This window comes from Salmo salar, chromosome ssa01, assembly GCF_905237065.1.
Source record: "Salmo salar chromosome ssa01, Ssal_v3.1, whole genome shotgun sequence".
Lineage (NCBI taxonomy): Eukaryota > Metazoa > Chordata > Actinopteri > Salmoniformes > Salmonidae > Salmo > Salmo salar.
Window position 1 is genome coordinate 96,572,127 of NC_059442.1, and position 15,000 is coordinate 96,587,126.

General features: G+C 43.2%; 1 protein-coding gene across 3 annotated transcripts in view; it reads right to left on the minus strand.

Annotated features, from left to right (window-relative positions):
* The window catches only part of LOC106610792 (pecanex-like protein 2), a 97,256-nt gene that overhangs the window by 68,376 nt on the left and 13,880 nt on the right, over positions 1–15,000 (minus strand). For 2 of the 3 annotated variants that reach the window (XM_014210398.2, XM_014210383.2), the window contains exons 10-28: positions 14,702–14,844; positions 14,462–14,615; positions 14,143–14,175; positions 13,843–14,014; positions 13,185–13,295; positions 12,974–13,065; positions 12,401–12,510; positions 12,193–12,301; positions 11,961–12,053; positions 11,051–11,201; positions 10,505–10,646; positions 8,490–8,667; positions 8,092–8,200; positions 7,788–7,917; positions 6,966–7,024; positions 6,578–6,793; positions 3,068–3,321; positions 2,590–2,823; positions 2,228–2,331 (exon numbers count right to left, since the gene is read on the minus strand). In XM_014210398.2, the coding sequence (XP_014065873.2) occupies positions 2,228–2,331; positions 2,590–2,823; positions 3,068–3,321; positions 6,578–6,793; positions 6,966–7,024; positions 7,788–7,917; positions 8,092–8,200; positions 8,490–8,667; positions 10,505–10,646; positions 11,051–11,201; positions 11,961–12,053; positions 12,193–12,301; positions 12,401–12,510; positions 12,974–13,065; positions 13,185–13,295; positions 13,843–14,014; positions 14,143–14,175; positions 14,462–14,615; positions 14,702–14,844 (2,594 nt within the window). The remainder of the gene's footprint in view (positions 1–2,227; positions 2,332–2,589; positions 2,824–3,067; positions 3,322–6,577; positions 6,794–6,965; positions 7,025–7,787; positions 7,918–8,091; positions 8,201–8,489; positions 8,668–10,504; positions 10,647–11,050; positions 11,202–11,960; positions 12,054–12,192; positions 12,302–12,400; positions 12,511–12,973; positions 13,066–13,184; positions 13,296–13,842; positions 14,015–14,142; positions 14,176–14,461; positions 14,616–14,701; positions 14,845–15,000) is intronic. The other variant, XM_014210408.2, reaches the window with a different exon arrangement.

Sequence of the window (15,000 nt, forward strand, 5' to 3'; positions counted from 1 at the left end):
CCCCATATAACACAACATCCCTGGAGGGTAATAAAAGCCCATATATAACACAGCATGTCTGGAGGGTAATAAAACCCCATATAAAAACACAATACAACACCCCTGGAGGGTAATAAAACTCCATATTTAACACAACATCCTTGGAGGGTAATAAAACCCCATATATAACACAACATCCCTGGAGGGCAATAAAACCCCATATATAACCAAATACAACATCCCTGGAGGGCAATAAAATCCCATATATAACAACACAACATCCCTGGAGGGAAATACAACCCCAATATATAAAAAAACACAACATCCCTGGAGGGTAATAAAACCCCATATATAACACAACACAACATCCCTGGAGGGCAATAAAACCCCATATATAACCATGGGGGCAATAAAACCCTATAAAACACAACATCCCTGGAGGGTAATAAAACCCCATATGTAACACAACATCCCTGGAGGGTAATAAAACCCCATATATAACAAAACACAACATCCGTGGAGGGTAGTAAAACCCCATATATAACACAACACAACATCCCTGGAGGGTAGTAAAACCCCATATATATAACACAACATCCCTGGAGGGTAATAAAACCCCATATATAACACAGCATCCCTGGAGGGTAATAAAACACAATATAACACCCCTGGAGGGTAATAAAACCCCATATATAACACAGCATCCCTGGAGGGTAATAAAACCCCAAATATAACCAAATACAACATCCCTGGAGGGTAGTAAAACCCCATATATAACACAACATCCCTGGAGGGTAATAAAACCCCATATATAACAACACAACATCCCTGGAGGGCAATAAAAGCCGATATATAACACAATACAACATCCCTGGAGGGTAATAAAACCCCATATATAACACAACATCCCTGGAGGGTAATAAAACCCCATATATAACAAAACACAACATCCCTGGAGGGTAATAAAACCCCATATATAACAAAACACAACATCCCTGGAGGGTAGTAAAACCCCATATATAACACAACATCCCTGGAGGGTAGTAAAACCCCATATATATAACACAACATCCCTGGAGGGTAATAAAATCCCATATATATATATATAACACAACATCCCTGGAGGGAAATAAAACCCCATATATATAACACAACATCCCTGGAGGGTAATAAAACCCCATATATAACACAACATCCATGGAGGGTAATAAACCCCATGTAAAACATAACACAACATCCATGGAGGGTAATAAACCCCATGTAAAACATAACACAGCATCCCTGGAGGGTAATAAAACCCCATATATAACACAGCATCCCTGGAGGGTAATAAAACCCCATATATAACACAACATCCCTGGAGGGTAGTAAAACCCCATATATAACACAACACAACATCCCTGGAGGGCAATAAAACCCCATATATAACACAATACAACATCCCTGGAGGGTAGTAAAACCCCATATATAACAACACAGCATCCCTGGAGGGTAATAAAACCCCATATATAACACAGCATCCCTGGAGGTCATTAAAAGCCAATATATAACACAACACAACATCCCTGGAGGGTAATAAAACCCCATATATATATCACACAACATCCCGGAGGAATAAAACCCCAATATACAACATCCCTGGAGGGTAATAAAACCCCATATATAACACAATAAAGCATCCCTGGAGGGTAATAAAACCCCATATATAACAACATCCCTGGAGGGTAATAAAACCCCATATATATATATATATATAACACAACATCCCTGGAGGGTAATAAAACCCCATATATATATCACACAACATCCCTGGAGGGAAATAAAACCCCATATATATAACAACATCCCTGGAGGGTAATAAAACCCCATATATAACACAATAAAATATCCCTGGAGGGTAATAAAACCCCATATATAACAACTTCCCTGGAGGGTAATAAAACCCCATATATATATATATATATAACACAACATCCCTGGAGGGTAATAAAACCCCATATATATAACACAATAAAATATCCCTGGAGGGTAATAAAACCCCATATATATATCACACAACATCCCTGGAGGGTAATAAAACCCCATATATATAACACAACATCCCTGGAGGGTAATAAAACCCCATATATAACACAAGAAAATATCCCTGGAGGGCAATAAAACCCCATATATAACACAACATCCCTGGAGGGTAGTAAAACCTCATAACATGAAAGGAATGATTATTTGACAGTTATGGAAGGTTCACCTGTTGGACATGTTATGAGATGCTGTCCCCAAGGATCTCCTGCCCAGCACAGACAAGGCATAGCACAGAGTGATCAGAGGGGAGTCCTCGTCACAGTCCACAGGCTGGCAAAACACAAGGGTCAAAGGTCAGTGTTCACATCCTCTGAAATGACCAGCAGCAAGGAAACCAAACGGTACAACATGGGGTCATCAAGACTGCATGTCTTGATAGGGCCCTGTTTTTTCCATGACCTTATCAGGAAGAATAAACTAGTTCCTAGAGTTTTCCTGACAAGGAAAAATGAACTAGACAAGGGCCTGGAGTTTTCCTTACTACATGCATGATTGTACTGTGCATTGCAATCTCACATCTCCACTCACCTCCTCCAGTTTGTTGGCACAGTACTGGATCCACTCCAGATAGACGTTACAGAAGCTGGCCCTGGTGACACCCTGGAGGCAGTGGACATAGTCCTCGTCTATCTTAACGCTGAACACGGCCGGGTCTCTCTCTATGTGGTGCCACTTGGTGTAGGACACCAGAGCCTTCGTGATAGAGGGATCCTTTATCCACGTCTGCAGCTTCAGGGACTGGATCAGGTAGTAGATTATGCTCTAGAGGTGAAACAAGAGGGAATAAGGATGGATGATGAAATATATATTTTTATGGCCTACTCCTTGCAAAGGTTTTGAAGCTCAGCAGTTAAGCTCAGACATAATTGCTTTTCAAATAAAAGCAGTAATGAATTACAAAGATGTTAAAAGTATAAAAATAAATTAATATTAAACTGCTTAGATCATAGGTTAAACTCAAGTCTTTGTCTGTTACATTTCCATAAGAAGTCAAAAGGTATACAACCTTCAGATAGTAGCTGATAAGCAGTTTGCGCAGGTCGTACACCTGAAGCATGGTGGCAGCGTTGTTCTCGCTGATGCTGTAGCCCTCCAGCAGATACTTGGTGGTGGTGACCTCCCAGGCCAGCCATCGCAGGTTGAAGGCCGCATTGCAGGACAGGACGTGTGGCAGGTGGCCCGGCTCACAACAGCAACAGGAATCTTCCTCCTCCACCCCCTCAGTGATGGCCTCTACCTCCCTCTGCTGGCAGTATGTACCTGGGGAGGAGAAGGGAAAAGGAGATACCTAGTCAGTAGCACAACTGAATACATTCAACCGAAAGGTGTTTTCCGCATTTAACCCAACCCCTCTGAATCAGAAGGAGAAGGACCACAGACCATGTTAATGGTGATTGTACATCTGTGGTCGAGATGTGGGGCTTATGATTATTAGAAAACAATTTCAAAGAAAATTTGAATATATATATACACTGCTCAAAAAAATAAAGGGAACACAAAAATAACACATCCTAGATCTGAATAAAGGAAATAATCGTATTAAATACTTTTTTCTTTACATAGTTGAATGTGCTGACAACAGAATCACAAAAATAATCAATGGAAATCCAATTTATCAACCCATGGAGCTCTGGATTTGGAGTCACACTCAAAATTAAAGTGGAAAACCACACTACAGGCTGATCCAACTTTGATGTAATGTCCTTAAAACAAGTCAAAATGAGTCTCAGTAGTGTGTGTGGCCTCCACGTGCCTGTATGACCTCCCTACAACGCCTGGGCATGCTCCTGATGAGGTGGCGGATGGTCTCCTGAGGGATCTCCTCCCAGACCTGGACTAAAGCATCCGCCAACTCCTGGACAGTCTGTGGTGCAACGTGGCATTGGTGGATGGAGCGAGACATGATGTCCCAGATGTGCTCAATTGGATTCAGGTCTGGGGAACGGGTGGGCCAGTCCATAGCATCAATGCCTTCCTCTTGCAGGAACTGCTGACACACTTCAGCCACATGAGGTCTAGCATTGTCTTGCATTAGGAGGAACCCAGGGCCAACCGCGCCAGCATATGGTCTCACAAGGGGTCTGAGGATCTCATCTCGGTACCTAATGGCAGTCAGGCTACCTCTGGCGAGCACATGGAGGGCTGTGCGGCCCCCCAAAGAAATGCCACCCCACACCATGACTGACCCACCGCCAAACCGGTCATGCTGGAAGATGTTGCAGGCAGCAGAACGTTCTCCACGGCGTCTCCAGACTCTGTCACGTCTGTCACATGAGCTCAGTGTGAACCTGCTTCATCTGTAAAGAGCACAGCGTGTCATTGGCGAATTTGCCAATCTTGGTGTTCTCTGGCAAATGCCAAACATCCTGCACAGTGTTGGGCTGTAAGCACAACCCCCACCTGTGGACGTCGGGCCCTCATGGAGTCTTTTTCTGACCGTTTGAGCAGACATATGCACATTTGTGGCCTGCTGGAGGTCATTTTGCGGGGCTCTGGCAGTGCTCCTCCTGCTCCTCCTTGCACAAAGGCGGAGGTAGTGGTCCTGCTGCTGGGTTGTTGCCCTCCTACGGCCTCCTCCACGTCTCCTGATGTACTGGCCTGTCTCCTGGTAGTGCCTCCATGCTCTGGACACTACGCTGACAGACACAGCAAACCTTCTTGCCACAGCTCACATTGATGTGCCATCCAGGATGAGCTGCACAACCTGAGCCACTTGTGTGGGTTGTAGACTCCGTCTCATGCTACCACTAGAGTGAAAGCACTGCCAGCATTCAAAAGTGACCAAAACATCAGCCAGGAAGCATAAGAACTGAGAAGTGGTCTGTGGTCACCACCTGCCGAACCACTCCTTTATTGGGGGTGTCTTGCTAATTGCCTATAATTTCCACCTGTTGTCTATTCCATTTGCACAACAGCATGTGAAATGTATTGTCAATCAGTGTTGCTTCCTAAGTGGACAGTTTGATTTCACAGAAGTGTGATTGAGTTGGAGTTACATTGTGTTGTTTAAGTGTTCCCTTTATTTTTTTGAGCAGTGTATATTGTTTTTTTTTAAGAAACTTGTAACATTCAACACAGTCAAGATATTCCCCATATCAGTAGAGTCATCATAGCCACAGAGTACCTACAGGTATATATAGTGCAACCGGAAAATATTCAGACCCCTTGACTTTTTCCACATTTTGTTAGGTTACAGCCTTATTCTAAAATGTATGAAATAGTTTTTTCCCCCTCATTAATATACACACAATACCCCATAATGACCAAGCCAAACAAGTTTGAGAAATGTTTGCTAATTTATTTAAAAAAAAATGAAATATTACATTTACATAAGTATTCAGACCCTTTACCCAGTACTTTGTTGAAGCATTTTTGGCAGCGCTTTACAGCCTCAAGTTCTCTTGGGTACAACGCTACAAGCTTGGCACACCTGTAATTGGGGAGTTTCTCCCATTCTTCTATCCAGATCCTCTCAAGCGCTGTCAGTTTGTATTGGGAGCATTGCTGCACAGCTATTTCCAGGTCTCTCCACAGATGTCCGAGCTCTGGCTGGGCCACTCAAGGGCATTCAGAGACTTGTCCCAAAACCACTCCTGCGTTGTCTTGGTTGTGTGCTTATGGTCGTTGTACATTGCTCCGTTCATCTTTCCCTCGATCCTGACGAGTCTCCCAGTCCTTGCCGCTAAAAAACATCCCCACAGCATGATGCTGCTACCACCATGCTACACCGTAGGGATGGTGCCAGGTTTCCTTCAGACGTGACGCTTGGCATTCAGCAAACTCCAAGCAAGCCGTCATGTGCCTTCTGGCCACTCTACCATAAAGGCCTGATTGGTGGAGTGTTGCAGAGATGGTTGTCCTTCTGGAAGGTTCTCCCATCTCCACAGAGGAACTCTAGAGCTCTGTCAGAATGACCATCGGGTTCTTGGTCACCTCCTTGACCAAGGCCCTCCTCCGATTGCTCAGTTTGGCCGGGCAGCCAGCTCTAGGAAAAGTCTTGGTGGTTCCAAAGTCTTGGTACCCTTACCCAGATCTGTCCTCGGCACAATCCAGTCTTGGAGCTCTACGGACAATTCCTTCGACCTCATGGCTTGGTTTTTGCTCTGACATGCACTGTCAACTGTGGGACCTTATATAGACAGGTGTGTGCCTTTCTAAATCATGTCCAATCAATTGAATTTACCACAGGTGGACTCCAATCAAGTTGTAGAAACATCTCAAGGATGATCAATGGAAACAGGATGTACCTGAGCTCATAGCAAAGGGTCTGAATACTTAAATTATAAATAAATTATATTTGTAATACATTTGCAAAAATTTCGAAAAACCTGTTTCCAGTTCGTCATTATATTGTATTGTGTGTAGATTGCTGAGCATTTTTTTTAAATGTTATCCATTTTGTTACGTAACAAAATCTAACACTCAAGGGGTCTGAATACTTTCCGAAGGCAGTGTAGGTGTATATGGCTCTGGGTGTGGTATAGTGCTCCTCATTGTGTATTAGTCAGTATCTGACCTCTGAACTCCAAGCCTCGGAGCTGGAAAGTGACCAGGCCATTGCCGATCTCGATGAGGTGAACGAAGGCGTTGAGGTAGTCAGAGGCCAGGATGAAGCAGTCCCCAGAGCTGTAGTTCCCCCAGCGGCCCAGCATCAGGTCACCACACAGAGAGTGCTGCAGAGAGCGCGTCAGATACTCATAGAAGATGGAGTTCAGGTTGTTGTCGTCACATCCTGGAGGAATAAAAGTTTATGTAAAATACACTGATTGACATGACCAACAAAACAACATGTATTAACCATGAGAAGATCATTGTCGAGTTGAGAAATTCGAAATCAGCTTCTCTGGTTAATGTCAATTAGGGAGGACAGCATGATCATATTTATTAAATAAATAATATTTTACCTGTCTCTTTATCAACCTGAGATACCAGTCTGCTATTGGAGTTGTCAATACGTTTGGTGCTGCAAAATGGTACCAAACCAAGATTAGGGAGACAGTACATTCATTTACATACAACAAACAAAGTCTAACATACGAGAATTCTGGTTTCTTCTTAGGACCTGTGTTAGTTATAGTTAAAATAGTTATATAAATCCTCAACAATAACTCAGTAACTGGAGTAGAGGTGCTAAACTCTATGTGGCTACGCCTAGACCACTTCGCTGTCAGCTGAGTGTATGACATCATCTCTGAGACGGAAATGTCCTTATATGGATGTCAACAGGGGCTCTAGGAGGCCACTTGCATATTTTCTGAGTAGATTAGAAACGGACTAACATTTAATTATTGACAGTGACCTCACTCAATGGTTTGGTCATAGACAAACTGATTTGGACGTCCCTCATCCCCCTCTCTATTGATAATGGACTTTCCCTTGTCTCATTTCTGAGGCTGGATAGATGGGTGGCCGTCGACATACTGTGGTGGTTTAAGGGAATATTGCGAGATTCAGACAATAAGCCGTTTTTCTACTTACCCAGTGTCAGATGAACTCATTTGCTACCGTACCTGTAGACTTTCAGTCATTGCTCTAACACTAGTTAGCATTTTCTAGCGAAACTACCTTTAACTTCCTTCATACTGCATGCAGAAACATAAAAATGGTATCCACAGGTTCATCTGACTCTGGGGAAGTAGATAATCTTACAGTATCCCTTTAAAGTAAGTGCTTTAAAGGGCTTAATGGTGCTTTCTCTCATGCTGCGGGCGATGAAAGGTCATTACTTGTAGTTCCTCTCCCAGAACTTGACGGGCCGCGGGTAGGAGGTGATGAAGATAGCGCTGCCCAGGAAGGGGCTGAGGGGGGTGTAGAAAAGAGTTGTGATGAACGTCTGCAGCAGCAACATGGCTGAGTCTGAGCTGCATCATGAAGGAGAACCCCCACAACCAAGGAACAACCATCAGGTATCAACAGATTTACCATACTCACATACCTGCTGTCAAATTCGCTGTCACAGTTTCAGTCAGAGCAACGTCAAAACATGTGGAAGCATGTGTAGTTCATACACACGTCAAAACCAAAGGATACGGGGCACAGCGAAGGGCTGAGCGAACGCGTGGAAGGCACTGCCCCATGCGATCTGCCACGGTGCGATGTAAACCATGATGAAGTTGAGCTTGTGAAGAAGATCGCTGAGCTGTAGAGGAACAAACACCTGCTGTGAGTCACTGACAGACAACAAAGACAGTTCTTTTTTAGATTCTAAAAATAAATCCAAGATAGTCAAAAGAAAGAAGGCCACTCTACATACGGAGCAGCTGTGTCTGCTGCTTCACAGACCCCGAATAATACTACTGTACATGTTTTTAATCAATTGTAGGAAGTTTGGGAACCGCAAACATAGTGAGTTGCATTCATTTCCTTATTTTATGGTATTCAGAGGTCGGGAGAGTGTGTACCAGTCTCTAGTCACATCACAGACTGACCTTGTGGAAGACAATGGACATAATAAAAAAGTCCAGCAGAAAGGTTTCAGAGGCTCTGCTGCAGTCAAACTCGAAGAAGACGATAGTGAAGATGAGAGTGACGAACTGGAAGCTGGGATTGCAGAAGGAGGCGCGGAGGAGCTTCATCCCAGCAACTGTCATCAACAAGACATCACAGCTGGAGCGAGACACAGAGACCTGAGCAACTCAGGCGCACAGACGGGACACAGCGGAGCAAAGCAAAGGGGTGACATGGAGGGGGAGGGAGGCAGGGGAAACAAATGCACCAATACTAGCTAATACTGTATATACATCACACTTTCTTCCCTAGCAAAGGTCATGCATAGTGACTGACAAAGTGATATTTCTTTGATTGATGAAGGTACTCAGGGTTTTGTTGCACCTCCAACATGCACAGAGGGGAGTGGTGGAGACCAAGGTTATTATAGTAAACGAAAACTGACACTAAAATGAAAACGAATCATGAAAAAACTCATTTTGTCAACGGAAATAAAATCATTAACAAACCTGTTTGAAAAACTAAAATGATACTGAAACTATTATCTTTGACTCGAAAACTACCTCAAATGAAATAAAACCATCATGAATTATTTCCTTTTTTTATTTTTTACTTTGGGCAAAAATCTAATGGGTTTTTCAAGCTTATTTCTAATGGGGTTTTTAAGCCTCTGAATCTGGCAGAAAAAAAGCTGCCAGTAGGTGGCGATGTTTCAAATAGGCCAAGCATCACTATCTATCACTAGTTAACAGGGAAGACATCTGCCACTTTCTAAACACTAAAACTGAAACTAAATAATATCAAAACAAAATAGCTTTTAATCCAACTCAAACTAAGTAAAAACTAGTAAATCAGGATGAAAGAATAAGAGAAATAAAACTATAATAACCTTGGTGAAGACTATATAGTATAAACCTATGTGGAACTGTGTTTCTGTAAAATGGTTTCCCCAGGTGCTACAGTACATGAAGTTTGGCATTTTAAGTTAATCGAATAAGTGGGACAGAGGCAAGTTTAAAGTATTTCACACTGTCTATCTGGAAAAACATTAACTCTACAGATTGTCTAAACAAACTGGTTTTAAACTGAAAATGGTTCTTAGAAGACCTGGGTCAAATATTTGATTTAGTCTCGGTACAATGGAACCACTGGAATAGTTCCAAAAGTGGAAACCCCAAGCTAAACCCAGAGCTCCTGAAAAACTGGATTTGTTCTGACATTTGTGATTTATTGTTTCTAGTGTTTGATTATTATAATATATGTTAGAAATTTTTTATGCACTGTAGGAGCAAGTAACACAATCATTTCGCTGCACCCTCATCTGCCAAACCATGTATGAAACCAAAAAACCCACTGTAACATCTGCCAAACTGTGTATGTCACCAATAAACCCTCTGTAACACCTGCCAAACTGTGTACGTGACCAATAAACCCTCTGTAACACCTGCCAAACTGTGTATGCTTTCAATAAACCCTCTGTAACACCTGCCAAACTGTGTATGTCACCAATAAACCCTCTGTAACATCTGCTAAACTGTGTACGTGACCAATAAACCCTCTGTAACACCTGCCAAACTGTGTACGTCACCAATAAACCCTCTGTAACATCTGCCAAACTGTGTACGTGACCAATAAACACTCTGTAACACCTGCCAAACTGTGTACGTGACAAATAAACCCTCTGTAACACCTGCCAAACTGTGTACGTGACAAATAAACCCTCTGTAACACCTGCCAAACTGTGTACGTGACAAATAAACCCTCTGTAACACCTGCCAAACTGTGTATGTGACAAATAAACTTTGATTTGGATTTGTTTTACTTTCAGTTTGACCCAGGTCTGGGTCTTGGTGTCAGGCAAAGGAGGGAGTATGTGTTGAATTTGACCCAGGTCTGGGTCTTGATGAAAGGAGGGAGTGTGTGTTGAATTTGACCCAGGTCTGGGTGTCATGGACAGGGACAGGAGGCAGTATGTGTATAGGAGAAAGGAACTCACTGGATGCCTAGCTTCTTGCGGTGACTGAGTAAGAAGCCATCATTGGTGAGAGCACTCAGAATGATGGCTGGGTAAACAACGTATTTCTCAAAACACAGCAGGCCAATGTACAGACGCTCGAACCACATCAACTGAGCAGTGTCTGGAAAATGAAATCAACTTTAATCACAAAACGTAAGAGCTGTTCATTATATTTGCAGCATTTGACACATCTTTATAGTCCTTCTTGGCATGTGAATATGGATCAATGACTACACTGCATGCCTTAGTTTTGGATTTTAAGAGGGGGAATGAAAACTGATATAAAATGGGAAATAACCTAAAGGCAACCTTATACCAAGATGAAGGCACAGGCAGGAGGTGGCCCAAATAACTGGGCCCACATATGTGTATAGAACTATAGGCTATTAAATGTAGTGTTTCATCAAATGTTCTATAAAATATGCTACAGAGACATATGCTAGAGAGACACAAAAGGCCTACTGTAAGAAAGACACATTGTGTCAGAAAACATTTCAAACATCCAATAAATAAGCCAGGACTGACCTCTGGGCTCATACTGGGAGTACTCATTGCTCTTTAGTACTGGGTGAGAGATCCAGAGCCAAGGGTGGTGCTTCCGTAACTGAGGTATGAGATAGTGGATGACAAAGCCCACAGTCCCTGCCAGAGCATACAGTACTATGGTCACAAAGGGCTGTGGAGAGAAAGGGAGAGAAGGAGAAAGAGGGGGAATGAGAGAGAGAAAAAGAGAGAGAGAGAAAGTGGGTGAGAAAGAGAGAGGGAGAGATAGAGAGAGGGGGGGAAAGAGGGAGAGAGGGAGGGGGAGAGAGAGAGAAGGGGGAGAGAGAAACATAAATGGGGAGAGCAAGGGAGAGAGGGAGAGAAAGAGAGAGGAAGCGAGAGGGAAAGATCGAGAGAGGGGGAGATGGGGAGAAGAGAGGGAGCGAGAGAAAAGAGAGAGGGGAGAGAGAGGTGGAGAGAGAGGGGAGAAAAAGAGGGAGAGAAAGGGGCGAGAGAGACAGAGGGAGAGAAAGGGGGAGAGGGAGAAATAAATGGGGAGAGAAAGGGAGAGAGGGGAGAGAGAGGAAGCGAAAGAGGGGGGAGAGAGGGAGAGAAGGAGAGAGAGGAAGCGAGAGGGAGGGAGAGAGAGAGATAGAGGGGGGAGAAAGGGGAAGAGAGGCAGAGCGAGAGAGAGAGCGAGCGAGCGGGGAGAGAACGGAGCGGGGAGAGAAAGGAGGGGGAGAGAAAGGGAGAGAGAGAGATGGAGAGAGAGAGAGAGAGAGAGAGAGGGAGAGAAGGAGCGCCAGGGTGGTTGACTGAATACCAAACCGATGCAAAAACATTTTATTTACGACAGCACAGTAATTATTTCCTGATGAAACAACATTGTTTTATGACGCAAGACATTTATGACACATAGTTTAGGGATGGTGTTTGGCAGTAGGAAACCCACCTTTAGGGACAGGAAGACAGTGCTTGAAGTAATAGCAAAGGTTAAAATGTAGGCAATGGAGCAGACCACAAGATCCGAAAGAAGAATCTCCTTCTGCAAAAGCCAAATCAAATCATCCAATATCACAACGGAATGTAATAGTGTGTTAAAGTCAAACTAAAACGGGGGACAGCGTTTGAGTGGAACAAATCCATTTAGAAGTATAGGAGACAATGCAAGTCTCTTGACTTACCACTGAATTCATGAGCTTCTCAGGAAGAGGGTCCTTGATGTCTTCTGAGTCTTCCCCCTCTTCCTCACTGTCCACAAGAGTGGGCATGAGTTTGGACTTGATCAGAGACCTGTCGTGGTCAACAAAAGAGAATGTCTTTGCACCACCACCTCTCATAAAGTCAGCATGTTAGCAGGCATTACATTAGGAGGAGGATTAGGCAGCTTACATCAGTACAGTCGGGTCGCTGTTCTGCCCACTCAGATGGTAGGAGAGAACCACCAGCAAGCCACAGAACCCAGAGAACAAGGCTGGGGTGTGCTGTTCATCCCAGGGCTCCTTCAGAATAGAATAGAATCAAATAGAAATTATGATAATGGCACCTAGGCAGAACATCTATTTAAAAATGTTGATGGCCAACCATCCTCCATAAAAACAGAGAACTGCAAATGGTTGCCTCATTCAGGCCTAATATTTGTAAGGATGAATATGGACACATTGCTTTCCTGCAGGCATAGTGGCATACCTTTTCCCATCAGAGAGCCTTCTTAAGGCTATTTACAATGTTTGACTTAAACCCGTCTTACCAGCAGTTTGGAATACTAAATCATCACCCAAGCAGAACAGTGCTTTCACTAGCCTGGAGGAAGAGAGAGCTGCTACCCAAAAAGCTATTTGATTTCTCATGCTTGACTTAGCTGCCTCTGCAGCAAGAAACTGTTCTGTCGCAGTGCAAAGCATATCCTGCACGTAATCATATACACACACACACGTCTTTACTCAACAATGAATTCAATCCTACCTTCAGAGCTCCAAAACAGAACCCGTACAGCAAAGATAATGCCGTCAGACTACGGAATATGCTGTACACTGCTGAGTGGAGTCCAGTTGCAGCTGACACAGGAAGTGGATACACAGGCATCAGGTTGAGACGTAAGACTTTGGTGGTACAGTATGCATTAGTTCATGATATTATGAAGATCAACGTTAACAGAGAAGAGAGTGCTACTCACCTGTTCCACCAAAGAAATGAATGTCTATTTGTTCTAGCAGGTAAATCATAAAAGTGTTGATTTGTGGGAACAGGCCAAGGAGAAATGTGATAGGAAAGCAGAAGGTGAGGCCTGTGGAACATGAAACAGACAGGACTTTACAACTAAGTGTAAGGTTTGTCGTATTAATGGGACCAAAACGCAGCGTGAATGTGTATACTCATCTTCTTTTATTGAGAAGGACCGTGAACACTGAACAAAATAACAAACACCGACGAAGACAGTCCCGTAAAGCTAAACACTATACACGGAACAACTACCCACAAACACAGTGACAAAAACCCCTTACTAAAATATGGCCTCCAATTAAAAGCAACGAAGAACAGCTGCTTCCAATTGACGGCCAAACCAAAAACCCTGAACATAGAAATAGACTAAATAGACACAGACATAGAAATATACTAACATAGAACATAGCCCCAAAAAAACCGAAACACACTAAACAAACACCCCCTGCCACGCCCTGACCAAACTACAATAACAAACAACCCCTTTTACTGGTCAGGACGTGACACTAAGATTTTATCATGAAAAAATAAAAAAATAAAAAAATAATACAAATAATTTCCTTGAGATGACTGGAAATGGTCATAGAAAGGATTTACTGTATATGACTTACCCACTAAAATGTCTCTCAGGAATTTGAGAGCATCTGCTAATACTATCGGAATGCCATATACAGTGGACACAGGCAGGTCCTTCCTTCTTAACATCTGTTCCAGAATCCAAATAAGGCCACAGAAAATACAGAAATAAGCTGCCCGGCTGTAGGCAACAATTTGATTGTGTCCCTGGAAAACACAAGAGGGGACAGAAATGAAACCTTGAACCGTCTACTTGGAAAAAACGTGGATACTAAACAACCAGAAAAAATGTATCTTCACACTTTTAGAATACAGTATGTTCCACTTAAACTCACATGTGTTGGCGAGGCTGCATCAGGTTGCACACTCTGTAAGACAAACAATTTGTTCCAAGCATTATTAATGTGACTAACTGATACAGTCAATGACTGACAGAGAAATGTTTCCATCAGTAATGTGTCGGATAAGAAGTACTTAGCTAAAGTGAAATGGGTGGGGCAGTGAAATGGGCGGGGCAGTGAAATGGGTGGGGCAGTGACAATGGCATGGTATTATCACACCCTATCACCAATCTGAATTCTGTCAACACAGATAAGCAATTGTTACGGTTGATTAGGCCTTATCCCTTGTTACAAAAATAGATACCTTCCTTACCTTTAACAACGAGTACTGGCAGCTAGCTATGACCATGCAGAACTGGAAAACCCAGATGTCTTTGAAGCAGCCGTGGTTGAGCAGGATAAACCCCAGGAAGGCCACCAGGAAGGCCAGGAACACAGCCACTATGTTCTCCACCACATCCTGGTTCCTAAGGGCAAAATCTAAGTAAAGTCTCCGTCAACCAGTTGATCAATCGCTGAGAGATGGAAAAGGAAAGATAAAATTCTATCTTACCTGTCCAATAGCGCCAACAAGGTCAGCCGGTCATACAAGATGTTCACCCACTTCCCAGGAAAAAGCTTAAGCTTGTAGTACAGCTTAGGAGAAGGCTTTTCCTGTGTGGAGGTCTCTGACGACTCATCGATCGAGTCCTCCTCCTGTCAGAGGTGCAATTCAGGTTGCAGTGTAAAAGCGATCTCAATAACACTTGAATTTAATCTTTAGTCATAAGGGTTACATAACATTGACATAATAGATGAAACTGTCATGACTGTTGGTTTCAGCTTATGACAACTGACTACACACTGTCAAGG